This window comes from Candida metapsilosis (genome assembly GCF_017655625.1).
Source record: "Candida metapsilosis strain BP57 chromosome Unknown scaffold6, whole genome shotgun sequence".
Classification (NCBI taxonomy): domain Eukaryota; kingdom Fungi; phylum Ascomycota; class Pichiomycetes; order Serinales; family Debaryomycetaceae; genus Lodderomyces; species Lodderomyces metapsilosis.
In genome coordinates, this window is record NW_027138164.1 from 699845 (window position 1) to 712278 (window position 12434).

At 37.6% G+C, this 12434-nt stretch overlaps 6 protein-coding genes across 6 annotated transcripts; 4 read left to right on the forward strand and 2 right to left on the reverse strand. All coding sequences in view use genetic code 12, as the record gives it.

The window, feature by feature from the left end:
• Positions 1–974: 974 nt before the first annotated feature.
• Positions 975–1364, forward strand: I9W82_004500 (uncharacterized protein; the record flags this gene model as incomplete). The annotated part of the gene is made up of 1 exon (XM_067693579.1): positions 975–1364. One exon carries the CDS (start codon positions 975–977, stop codon positions 1362–1364), a length of 390 nt encoding a protein of 129 aa, XP_067547286.1.
• Positions 1365–2692: 1328 nt separating this feature from the next.
• Positions 2693–3439, forward strand: I9W82_004501 (Golgi transport complex subunit; the record flags this gene model as incomplete). Its single annotated transcript, XM_067693580.1, has 1 exon — positions 2693–3439. One exon carries the CDS (start codon positions 2693–2695, stop codon positions 3437–3439), a length of 747 nt encoding a protein of 248 aa, XP_067547287.1.
• A 49-nt stretch (positions 3440–3488) lies between these two features.
• On the reverse strand, positions 3489–3921 carry I9W82_004502 (uncharacterized protein; the record flags this gene model as incomplete). Its single annotated transcript, XM_067693581.1, has 2 exons — positions 3489–3852; positions 3911–3921. The coding sequence occupies 2 exons, from the start codon at positions 3919–3921 to the stop codon at positions 3489–3491; spliced, it is 375 nt and encodes a 124-aa protein (XP_067547288.1).
• Positions 3922–4048: 127 nt separating this feature from the next.
• On the forward strand, positions 4049–8296 carry I9W82_004503 (uncharacterized protein; the record flags this gene model as incomplete). Its single annotated transcript, XM_067693582.1, has 1 exon — positions 4049–8296. One exon carries the CDS (start codon positions 4049–4051, stop codon positions 8294–8296), a length of 4248 nt encoding a protein of 1415 aa, XP_067547289.1.
• A 36-nt stretch (positions 8297–8332) lies between these two features.
• Positions 8333–8842, reverse strand: I9W82_004504 (uncharacterized protein; the record flags this gene model as incomplete). The annotated part of the gene is made up of 1 exon (XM_067693583.1): positions 8333–8842. One exon carries the CDS (start codon positions 8840–8842, stop codon positions 8333–8335), a length of 510 nt encoding a protein of 169 aa, XP_067547290.1.
• A 425-nt stretch (positions 8843–9267) lies between these two features.
• On the forward strand, positions 9268–10140 carry I9W82_004505 (uncharacterized protein; the record flags this gene model as incomplete). The annotated part of the gene is made up of 1 exon (XM_067693584.1): positions 9268–10140. The coding sequence occupies one exon, from the start codon at positions 9268–9270 to the stop codon at positions 10138–10140; it is 873 nt and encodes a 290-aa protein (XP_067547291.1).
• Positions 10141–12434: the final 2294 nt, after the last annotated feature.

Genomic DNA, 12434 nt, shown 5'->3' on the forward strand with positions numbered 1-12434 from the left:
TGCATATGACAAATCCGTTCAGTAATTACTTCTGCTGAGTAATTCCGCTCCAGAACTGCTTGTTGAGCCAGATTCCCACAAGACAAAATGTAAGAGAAGGACGAGGTCATATAGTTTTACTCCATTGGGTCCGAGGTCTGCGGTGGAAAAATATATATATATAATATACGACGTGCGGAGTTTCACCGCGGAAAGATAAGAGAGAATCACATTTTTGATAAACTCCGTTCAAAATAAATGGATTAGACTCTTTTTCTGTTGGGGATCCATTCATTCATACTCCATTATATATCTCTATCTCTGATGTCCCTCTGACGTCCCTCTGATATCTCTCTCTCTCTCTCTTGTGAGATTTTACTTTCTTCCTGTATATAAAAAGACTGTTTTCTTCTCTCTTATGAGACCGAGGCATTTGTCTTTTTGTTACTACAATTAACTTCCTAATTAGGAAAGAGAACAGAATAATCATCCCAACCGCAATAATCTATATACAGAAAAATAAAAAATAATACTTCAAACAAGCAGATAGCAACAAGGCATATGATATTTCATAGAAGAGCAACAAAAAAACAAGACATCAACAGCGAAGGAAGCTAGTGATAAGTATACTGTGTTGATAGAGGATTATAGACTGAGTGTGTAGACAAGTAGTAATGTCTAAGATCTCATATGTTATATCTGAATCGTGTGTTTTCAAAATGACATGTGAAATTGTAAGTTGAATATATAGTTTATAAGGTAGTGTATTTATGCTAATTCCGATGCGTCATTTAGGAAGACATTTGGTGGGGAGTTTAAACCTGCATATAGCAGTTAAAACTCCACAACAAAAAGTTTTCTCATTAAGCAATCCACATCCAGCGGTTAACACTATAAATTAATCAACAAATCTCTTTCAAATTTTCAAAACTCCTCACATTTTCTTCATCCCAAAGTATTTACTTTATAACACTTAACTCATATATTATCATACAATGTCTGTCGAAGCTCAAGGATTCAACGCTAGCCCTTTCTTTAAGCAAATTGAAGAAGGTCTCTCCAATGCTGATCTTTCAAAATCTGCCATCAAGTCAGTCAATGCTGTCATTATCATCACCTTGAAGAACAAGGAAGGTAAGGACCAATCATGGGTCTTGGACTTGAAAAATGAAGGTAAGATTAAGAAGGTTGATGGTTCTGCACCAAAGGGTGATGTTGAATTGCTTTTGAAAGATGTTGATTTCGTCAAGTTGGCTGAAGGTAAAGCCAATGGTCAAAAATTGTTTATGAATGGTAAATTGAAGGTTAAGGGTAACTTGATGAAGGCTACTGCTATTGAAACTGTCTTTAAGCAATTGGACCCAAGACCAAAGTCCAAGTTGTAAATGGCCACGAGATTTTTGGAGAAGGGAAGCTTTACTGGTACTTGCTACTTGCTACGTATTAAACCTACATAGTTCTAAATTACGAATGAAAGTTATTTAACTAGACAAACTGACTGACTGATTGTAGAGATTGGAGTAGTAGAGGGTTGTTGATTATTTGGTGGAACTTAGTGGAGCTGTCTTAACAATTGAATACACTGCAATGAATCGATTGAACTTAGTTGTGGCATAGTCTTGTATCTCTGTAACTGCTTCTCTTGACTTGGTGTACTTTCAAAGGATCATTCACATGTGTTAAAGTTGATGATGATGATCCCTCGACTAGGTAAATTTGTTAGTGTCGTGAACTCTACTTTTGTGACATTGTCAGTCAAAAAGTATTTGACGACATTGAACATTGTGAAAAAAAAATTTCTTATTCTCTTCTTCTTTCTTCTTCTTCCTCTTCCTCTTCCTCTTCTCCCTAATTCACCAAATATTCTTGCACATAATAAATGCACTGGTCTTATGCTATTTAAGAAGAACATTAGGTACGAATAATTTCGTCATACATATGTGTGGGGTAAAGAAATTGGTGAGGGATGGATTTCATTCCAATTCAGAGGGTTTCGGAGGAAATTTTCACCTGGAATATAAATTGGTGAATGTTTCAACTGGAACTATGAATAAACGGGAGGGTGTGATGGGATGCGATGAGTGGTTGGTGTCTTCTCCCTTTATTTACTTTCTGAGATCGCTCAGAGTCTGTATTGACAATGAGATTGCGTTTCTCAAGTGAGAGGAGGAAGCTTTTAGAGTGCAGATACATAACTGCATCTCCCACCAAAGCACACCTACGCACACCCTCTCGACTTCCGAGCCTCCCTTCTACTGACCGCAATCTTTGTGTGTTACGTTTGAAGGGTCCCTCTAATGCCATGACGCAACTAAAGTATGTTTAGCAACTTGCTGTAGTAAATTGAGCGGCGTTTTCCTAATGGTGTGGCTGTTAAGTAAAACCGCTTGTCGAATAGTTTTACCTTTTAATCTTGTGATAACAACTGTTGATGTACGAGTGGTTGTGGTGGAAATACCACTCAATTGTATATGTTTATTGTATTTTTCAATGTTAAAAATTGTTAAATGTCCTTGTATCTACGATGCTCGAAAGAGCAGAAAGGAGAGTGTGCATGCCTGTATCTCTCTCTACATGTAGATTCGTATCTCTTTGATCTCTTTAACAAATGGTTTAACATGACTGCTGCTGCTCTTTTCACTCTGCTGAAAATCATAACCGACAAAAACAACACCTTTACAGAACGATATCTCAACTGCACCTACAAGTCACCATGTCCACCAACAATGTCGAAGAGTCAATGTCGATGTTTTTCGATGACGAGTTTAATCCATCTGCATATATAGATAAGCTAGTCACGTCGGTTACCCATCAAAACGTAACAACTTCAACTACTCCATCAACTTATTCCAAACAATCACTAACAAAATTATCACATTCGATTAATCAGTTAATCACTCACTTTGACTACTATGTGAACGATATAGCAAACAATGGTCTACATGAGAAACTAGAAATGTTGGACAAATCGAGTGCATTGATACATACATCTGGTGACGAACAAGGCGGTACGTCAAGACTACAATATCATTTGAATATCTTGGACAATTCAATCATATCGTTACAGTCAGAGCTTACTGAGATCAACAAGACTATTGAATCGAATGAAAGTATCAACAATGAAGCAGTACAGACTTTGATCCAATTAAAGTTGGTCAAGAATAATCTCCTCAAAGTGATTAAAGTTTTAGAAACAACAAATAATTCACTATCAAAAGTGAATGAGAATAAACTGGCATACACAGTGGAAGAGTTTCAACTGATTCTTGATGAGCTATTAGCCAGTATAAAGCAGCAGTTGAGTAACACCGGAGACAAGTCCATCCTCCTAGCTCATATTGAAAAATTGATCAATTTGCAAAATGTATTTGTCAGTTTAAACAATTTTAACCCACTGTACAAGAGATTCACAACCAAGTTGATTACAGAACGAGATACATACTTGAAACGGTTAAAATAAATAAGCCCTTATATACATATGATATAGCCTTTATATACATGTGTTTTAATTAATCACCTTGTAATCTCGCCTTTTCCTTCTCTTCTTCCAACTGCTGCTGTTTCGACAAGTTCCTATTCATGACATCCAATTTCCTCATTTCTTCATGAGGATCAAAGTTTCCTGAAGATAACTTGTCATACTGATCATCATACTTTCCCGTAGATAATGGCGCATTACCCTTCATTCGTTTCCTCATATCAATAGCACCTCGTTTACATTCCATAAAGGCTCTGAAGTTGGCTTTACATAGTTCAGGTAGATCCTTCTTGAGATCAGGGTCAGTGAGACATTCCTTGGGTGTGTGTCTTTGGATTAAAACACATGGTGATCGTTGTAAGCAAATGGCCAACGCTATTTTCTGATCCTTGCAGCTGGAAAACTAGAGTTAGTAAACGTGATTGCGTAGTGGTGATGGGTTCTAGTACTTACCTTCCTCCCATGTTGTATGTGCCACTGTGTGGTGTGGTTTGCGTGTGTTTTGTATTGAGTGATGATGATGATGGGGTGACAATTTTGAATTTTCGTTTGGCCAAATAGAGACTCTACTCCATACACCAAGCTAACCCCATGACAATCACATTCATTCCTGGAGAGGTCAATAAGAGCTCAGCCTCGGTAGTTCAATCCAACTGGAAGAACCACCACATTATTGCATATGGGTCAGGAAACAATTTGATCATCACTTCAGCCACCATTGCACCATCCAATAAACGACCCAATCCATACAATATTGACAAAGATTTACAAACTATATACCTTGCAAAAGACCCCGTGGCTATTGATATAAACCACAAGAATGGTGTTATTGCCGTTGCCTATGACGACAAGCTCATTATATACAAGCCATTGAACGAATACATGGCCATACCGAAATGGACATTCGCAATTGAGTGTACGGTGGAGACAGAAGTGACTTGTCTTGAATGGGCTTGTGAGGAGGATGAATTGGTCATTGGTGGGAAACAGAGACTTTGTTTGTATCATGTGGCTGAACAGTATGGTGAGTTTAAACTTCTACAGCGGTGGAGTTCAGTACAACCGGGGCCGGTGTCTAATATATGCATAAGTCCTAATGCTAAGCTTATAATGACAACGTGTGGACCTTATGATCGACTAGTTAAAGTATGGACGAGAATGAATTATGGCGATGAAAATAGTCAGTTTGAAGTGTCCTATCTTGTGCATCCACCAGGGACCCACGTTGTTGATTTCCATTGGAGGAGAAAGTCAAGTAAAAAGATTGACAAGGTACTAGATGGATCCTTGGCGCATATTCGAAAGATGAGAGGTCATGTCAATCTCAACAATGATGAGAGTGAAGTTATCTATACCTGGACCTCGGATTACCAGTTTAAAGCGTGGGCGTCGTATGAAACTAATGGGCATAATCATATAAGCAACTGGGCTAATTTGGATCTAACTGATTGTTTCAAAGGAGATGGCATCCGAGCTGTTCTCATTATTGAAAACATATACCTTCAAAGCAGTCTAATTCCATTGTTGAAGAATTCAACAACTACGTTATTTGAAGGGATTGACTTGAATGATTTAGACTTGTTGTATGTGATTTCAAACTCAGGAGCTGCCAGAATCTATGCTGTCATTAATATAACGCAATCTCCACCTACAAATATCAAGTTTATCCCCATTGGTAACGACTTGGATCTTGAATTTGGTAGAAATGAGTTTCCTCATTTAGATGTACGTTGTGAGCATGATCTATCAGTAAACTACATTGAATCAGATGAGTTTGTAACCACGCATTTGAAACCGGTATTAATCAAGAGCTTATCAAAATTGAATAATGATGAACGCGTCAAACACCTTTCATTCTTGCTTCATGATCGAGTGAAAAACACTGTCCGTTTTGAAATTGTTGATTTTAATAAACTTTTAAAATCAAATGAATTGGGAATCATGTTGCTTAATAAATATCAAGGACATATCAAATCAATCCGGAAACTAGTTCGATCCAATTCCCTATACTCTTCAAAGAATGTCGTTTTATCAATTTCCAATTTCGCTGAACACAATTATATTTGGGAACCAATGATTATTGAAGAGAATGGTGTGAGTATAATGTCAATTACTAAACGATTCCGTCTAGAATTATCAGGTGAGGGCAATAGTATCCATGACGCAGCCATTATAAATGATATAGAACCACCAGTGGGGTACAAGCGACGCCATGTGGTTGTTGTGGTTGAAAAATTGGGTAAATTGAGTCTTTGGGATTGTAATGGATCGATTAATGATGATCAGCCAGCGACTAGGATTGATGTTGTTGATTGTGATGAGAAGAGACAGCCTCTTGCGTTGGTCTTGACTGAACATCCAGGGAACAGTAACGACAGGAAACAATATTATATAATTGCCGTGTTTGCAAAAGATTTAATCAAGGCATGGAATTTGGTTTTAACGTACCGCAATGGCAAAATTGATGCTATTAAGCTTCAAGGTCAACTGATTGGTGGTTTACCTCAAGATGAAGAGATTTACCAAATTACTCGTGTTGATAAATTCTTGAATGATAATAACAAGAGTTTGATTGCTGTTATTGATAAAGATGGATTGTTAAAGAGTTTTACGTTGAATTATGGTCCTAGACTTGAATGGGTTACCACGTGTAGTATCCCCACTAATATAAAGAAAGCTCAAAAGATAAACGGGTCCACTGTGATTAACAAGTTTGCTGTTGTTGATGAATCAAAACGGTGCTTATCGATTTGGGATACTACTCAAGGAGTATTGGAATATGAAGAGACGTTTCCTTTGGAGAATGGACCGGTTACTGATCTAGATTGGACTTTTATCAATGCCACTGCCAAAGAAAACTCCACTACGAATGCCATCTTGTCAGTTGGGTTTGGACGATTTGTGCTACTATACACTCAATTACGTTATGACTATACAAATAAAATACCAACGTACGCCACTATTAAAAAGATTGATGTGTCTGACTACACTTCACATGAAATTGGTGATCTGATTTGGCTAGATAAGGGGTACTTGGTGATTGGATGTGGTAACCAATTCTTTATTGATGATCGATGGATCAAATTGGGTTCAAGTACCATAGATTCAACAATACGGCAATTGATGAGTGGATATGTTGATAAACCACTGGAAGAAACCCGCGAAGACAAGAATAATATCGTTTATGATATTTCGCAATTGGTTCGAGTCTTGAATGGTCCTTTGCCCATTTATCATCCTCAATTCTTGATTCAAGCGTTGTTTATGAGCCAGATTGAGCCGGTGCTGGATATCTTGGTGAGGTTGTTTCAAGCTTTAAGACAAGGTGAAACGATTGAATGGGATTTGGGGATTAATTTCGTTGCAGAGATGGAAAAACATTTAGAACCGGTGTCTAATAATGGGAAGATTCAACCCTTGCAGAGGAGAATGTCGCAAAGTTTCAAATTGGATGTGTTTACAAAGTTTAACAATGAATTGGCCGATTTGTTGCTGGATAAATTGATGAAAGTTTCACTACCATTAATGACTAGACATCAACAAAGTACATTATTGTCTGTTGTTGCTATAGTCAAGGAATTGAATAAATATTCAATGACGTTGGATGAAAATGGAATAAGGTTCATGATTGGATTCAAATTGTTTCAGTTGGCAACTAAACAAAAACGACTTTCAATGAGAGATATCAATTGGGCTTTACATTCAGAAAATAAAGAAGTGTTGTTGGATTCGGTAGAGACGTATTATAAGAACCGATTAACTTGGGAAAATGTTCAACAAACTGGGTTAGCGTACTGGGTCAAGACTGATAGATTGATCAAGTTGGTTGAATCAGTAGCTAGGAATGAGTTTGGTGAACTGCGTGATCCATCTGGGTTAGTATCATTGCTTTATTTGGCGCTACGTAAGAAACAAATCTTGATTGGATTATGGAGAATTGTCAATCATGAAGATAAAACAAAGATGTTGAAATTTATGAATAATGATTTCACTAATCCAAGATGGAAATCAGCCGCTTTGAAAAATGCATTTGTCCTACTTGGTAAACATCGGTATATGGATGCGGCATATTTCTTTTTGTTGGCGGATAAACCTTATGATTGTTGTAGTACATTGGCCACCAAGGTGGAAGACATTGCGTTGGCGATAGCAGTGGCAAAAGCTTACTTTGGGGTGCAAAATATTGGCAAGGAGTCTAATGAAGTTTTAGTGCAAGTTATGGAAAAGTTTGTTTTACCTCATGCTATTCAGAATGGTGATCGATGGAGTACAAGTTGGGTGTTTTGGCAAATGAATGATAAACAAATGTCAATTCAATCATTGATTAAATCTCCGGTGCAAATGATTGAGGAAAGTGGTGAGAGGTTTAAGGAGTTGCGTGAAGTTGGTGTATCTTCAAAGGGACAAAGTTTTCTTCGTGATGATCCGGTACTTGTTTTGTTGTTTGATGATTTGAGGAATCGTAAAGTGGATTACCTTAGAGGGTCGTTGAGTATCTCCCCACAACAGGAGTTCAACTTTGTGGTTCGAGTGGCGATGATTTATTCAAGAATGGGATGTGAGTACCTTGCTTTGCTACTTTTAAGAAATTGGACATTTTCACAAGGACAACAGAGTAGTGTACACGTCAATGGTGATGCTGAGAAAAGTCAAGTGCAAAATGGTTCCTCTCAAGAGAATGGAAATGCAGCAGTGCCAAACTTGCTTGACTCATTTGGTGAGTCGTCACAGCTTTCACCATTGTCATCTCCTACTAAGCAACTGTTGAAGAATAAAGCTCCACCCCCAGCACAAGCTTTTGAAGAGCCTGATATGAGTGCATTCAACTTTGGATTCTAAGGACTACACTGTTCAATCGATATATAGGAATCTCTCTTAAAATACATTATTTGCTGATTGTAATAAATCCCACATTGGACCCGCCAATTTCTCCCATGGTTCAAGAACAGTCAATACGACTCCAACCACGAAAAACATCCACATTCGAGAAACCAAGATTCCCATCAAGACATGAAAGATGGAAGTGTTGATAATAGCTAGAATTATGTGGATTGTCTCTTGCATAATCTCCCAACACTCTTGATCAATTTCAACACCACGTAGGTTACATAGTTTTAGTAAAGCGTATCTCACTGGTGATGATAAGATCAGCTCTGCTATGAGGTTATCCCATTGCCATATATACTTATTAACAACATAAATCAAGTCGTAATGATGGAAAGCTTGTCGATAAAGCACATTGGGATCGCCAAAGTCGCGATCTAGTAATACTTCGCATTGTTGTGGTTTGACTTGGCAAAACTGTTGTGATAGGAGAATGACTCGGAAGTTGGTTTGTATGTAGGTGAATAGATCTGGTGAGATCAATGCTGGTATTAGATACATTGATAGGAGAACGGGGAGGATGAGGTAGAGTATTATTCTGGTGGATGTGAGTGTGTCTTGGTTGACTGGCATCATGTAAAGTATCAGTTTGACCTTTGGCTGTGTAGTTCTTGGGGTATTTAGTTTGGATTGTTTTGAATGACGGTTTTCCGAAAATGCGGGTTTCGGAGAATGTGATTTTTCACGACAGGGTCTACTATAGTGAGATAAAATCTATGGACAGAGATACTGATAAATGCACGCACAAGGCAAGTGTATTGAGATAGTTGACTGGTGGACTTAATCTCTTACTTCTTGTAGTGCTCGCGCTCGGCTGGAGGGTATAGTTCATCACCTTGTAAGAAGTAGCCAATTTGCACCCAAAAGTGGGCCATTTTTTTTCTTTCATTCAGATGATTTTTGGTATGTTTTCACTACTATTACCTATGCTCATACTTGTCTTGCTACACCTCCTCCATGTATCTACTGCGTTTGATTTGCCACCACTAGAACCACCAACTGAATTTACTGACCTGTTACCACCAATAATCGACTTGGACCCAGACACCAATGAAACCTTATCCAATATAACCTACCACACTGTATCCAACTACCTGGAAGTTACACTGCTGTATCTCAAGTCCTTGTTGTACCAAAATCCCAAGACTATCATATACATCATAAACACAAACACCACAATCATCCCTATTGATGAAGTTCTCATGCACAACGACCCAACAAAGCTTGCAACTTTAACCTATCTTGAAGTCAAGCACCGGTTCCGCAAAAGAGTCAAATACAACTATATACCAGTGTCACCATGTATATCAAGCCACACATTCAATCTTGATCCACCATTAATGGGAATCGCATGGACACATCGAGTAGCAATTTCATTACGGTACACATCAACATTTGGAGGATCGATTAGTGGTAGTACAGGATCACCATATTTCTTCAATACGACTACATTTGGCCTTACATTGGGAGAGAAGTTGCGGTTGAAATATGGTAAAGAACGATCATGGGATTCATTTGTTGCTTGTTATTCCACCGAGTCGGCAGCTAGGTTGTTTGGATACGTTCCGTTGCAGGAAATTGATCCTAGTTTAAGGGTAATTAGTCTCAATTGGGAAACGGGGGAATTGCAATGGAATCAGCAATGGTTTCGACATCCGTTGAAAGTTGTTATTGATAGACTGCAACTGGTTAGAATGGTTTGTGATGTGGGCAGTAGAGAGAAGTTGAAGTGTGATACTAAGAGTGGGAGTATTAAAGATCATCTGGGTAATGAATTAGCTTGGGAGAATGTGTATTAGAATATACTTGCTCTTTATTGAGGTCTCTTGAATCTAAATTTAATACTGATACCTTTACTTTGTAAGATTACTGTAAGAATGTAAAAGAATGGACTCGTAGCGAGCTTCAAATACCACCTGATTTCAACCCGTTTGGGCTATATTTCTAATTCCGACATAAGGTGACATCTAAAATCAAGTAGCTCATAAAGGCTAACAAATTCCGTGGGGCTTGGGTTTGACTCTCTAGCATGGTTCTTACCTTTTGTTTCAGTTGCAAAAAAAAAAAAGAAAAAACAAATATTTAAATCACCTAGTAAAACAAGCTAATAATCTTATGAAACATCATCAATAGCTCATTACTTGTTGATGCATGTGAAGTAATCTTCAATTCGTATAATAGTTTCATTAAGGAAAAAGGTTAAAAGAAGAAAAAAAAAAAAAAAATTCTAAACCCTACCCGGGACTCGAACCCGGAGTCTTCTGCTTAGGAGGCAGATGCCTTAACCGTTTGGCCAGCAGGGCTATATTCCAAATCGGGAGTGGCGTAGAGGGTACTTAAGAGACTAAATATAGTCACGTTCAAGGTTTTCAAACGGTGGTTTAAATGGTGTTGAAAATCATCATCTGTGATCTAAATTGGTGTACTAGTATAAGTTGAGTTGCATTTTTAGTAAATTAGAGCTTTTCATTGCATTCTGAGAAGAATTGAGTGTGTCTTTTGGATTTTGTAATTTTTTTGTTAATTTTCCCCAACAAAATGTTGAAATTACCATAAATTTTAGAAAGAAAGCTCAGCCTCCATACCTTTCTTCATTTAAGTTATATAATTGACTCTGGTCACATTCCCTCCACGTTTATTCCAATCGGGTCAATAGCGTGTAATCAATTTGCAGACAATTTACTGACACAAGAGCGCCTTAATCACATTACTAATTTCCTTTATATTACAAAGTTTCGCATATCTTTCCTAAACTTGGTTGGATAGTGGGACCTACTTTTGTGAAAGATGATTTGTGACAATAAGAGTTCGGTTTTCAATTTTTTTTTGCTTGGCATATATTATTTTTTTTTTTTTTTTGCAGTCTAAGCCTCGAGCCGTATGAATGTAAGGTTCAGAGTAAAAACAACAAGCTGCACAATTTTTTTGTTTTGGACTAAAAGGTAGTACCTAGGGAATGTGTAGAGCGAAGTGATAGAGTAAAATCTACAGAGATGGCACGATGGTTATGAGACGCTCGTAAAAAATGGATTACTTTTTTCTGAGGAAAGATCCAAATGAGAGGGGGGTGGAACAGGTTCTTCATCCATAGAAGGTGGGCTGTGTAGCTTTATGTGGGATGTAAGTGGCATTACCATTATCTAATATTGTTAGTACTCGTATTTATTTGAAACTCACGGGATACAATTGGGGAGTTTCTTGGCGTCCATTATTATTATTTTGTATTTTGTAGTTTTTTTGCAGCCATACGAAAAAGACCGTAATTCATTGAAATTTTACCCAACGATAAAGCAAAAAAGCAGATAATTTAAGAGGGCTGTGCTTAAAACTGCTTAAGGCTGTAGGGGCGGTGTTTTGTGACGTGGCTGTTCAAGCAGAGATGGAGCGGTGTGGCCAAGAGATTTAAAATTTCAAATTGTAGTTGAAACTCGTGTCAATTTTCGGAACTGCAATAAGGTGACGTCAACTCTTCGTAGCCTTGATAGTAGTAGAGCAAGGTGCTGCTACAGCTGCGAGTATAAGCAATTTTCAGTGGGCTGAACACAGTTTTCCTCTCATAAGACGATTGTCTCTCTTTAAGGTTTAGAGTTTTGTGGAGGAGATCTAAGGAAAAAGAATGGGGTTAGAATTTAACTGAATATAAAGCCATAATAATAAAGAAGAATAAGATTTTGTAGCTGAAAAGAACGAAGGTTAATCTGGGATGTTCTGGGAGCATTTTTTTTTTAAAAAAAAACAATCCACTTGCTCATACGGCTTCAATTGAACTGTTTTTGTTTGTGGTGGTGATGTGCCACAGGCCAAAAGCTCACAATTAAAAGATTTATTACACAGAAACCAAAACTCTAACAACTTGTGTAACTCTACAGAAAGAGTGAGTGAATTGGGTTTTCCTCGGTGTTTGAAGAGAGAGATAATATAAAGTTTCCGTCCCATGTTATATATTATTCTATTGCCTTTTATGTCTTCTTTTAACACAGCCTCCTTTTTAGTGACACAAAACCCAACTTATTTTTTTTTCTTGTCATTTTTTTTTCAGTGTCACAAAAGTAATTTCTACGACATCGATGATCTGCTTTTTACTGCTTTAAGG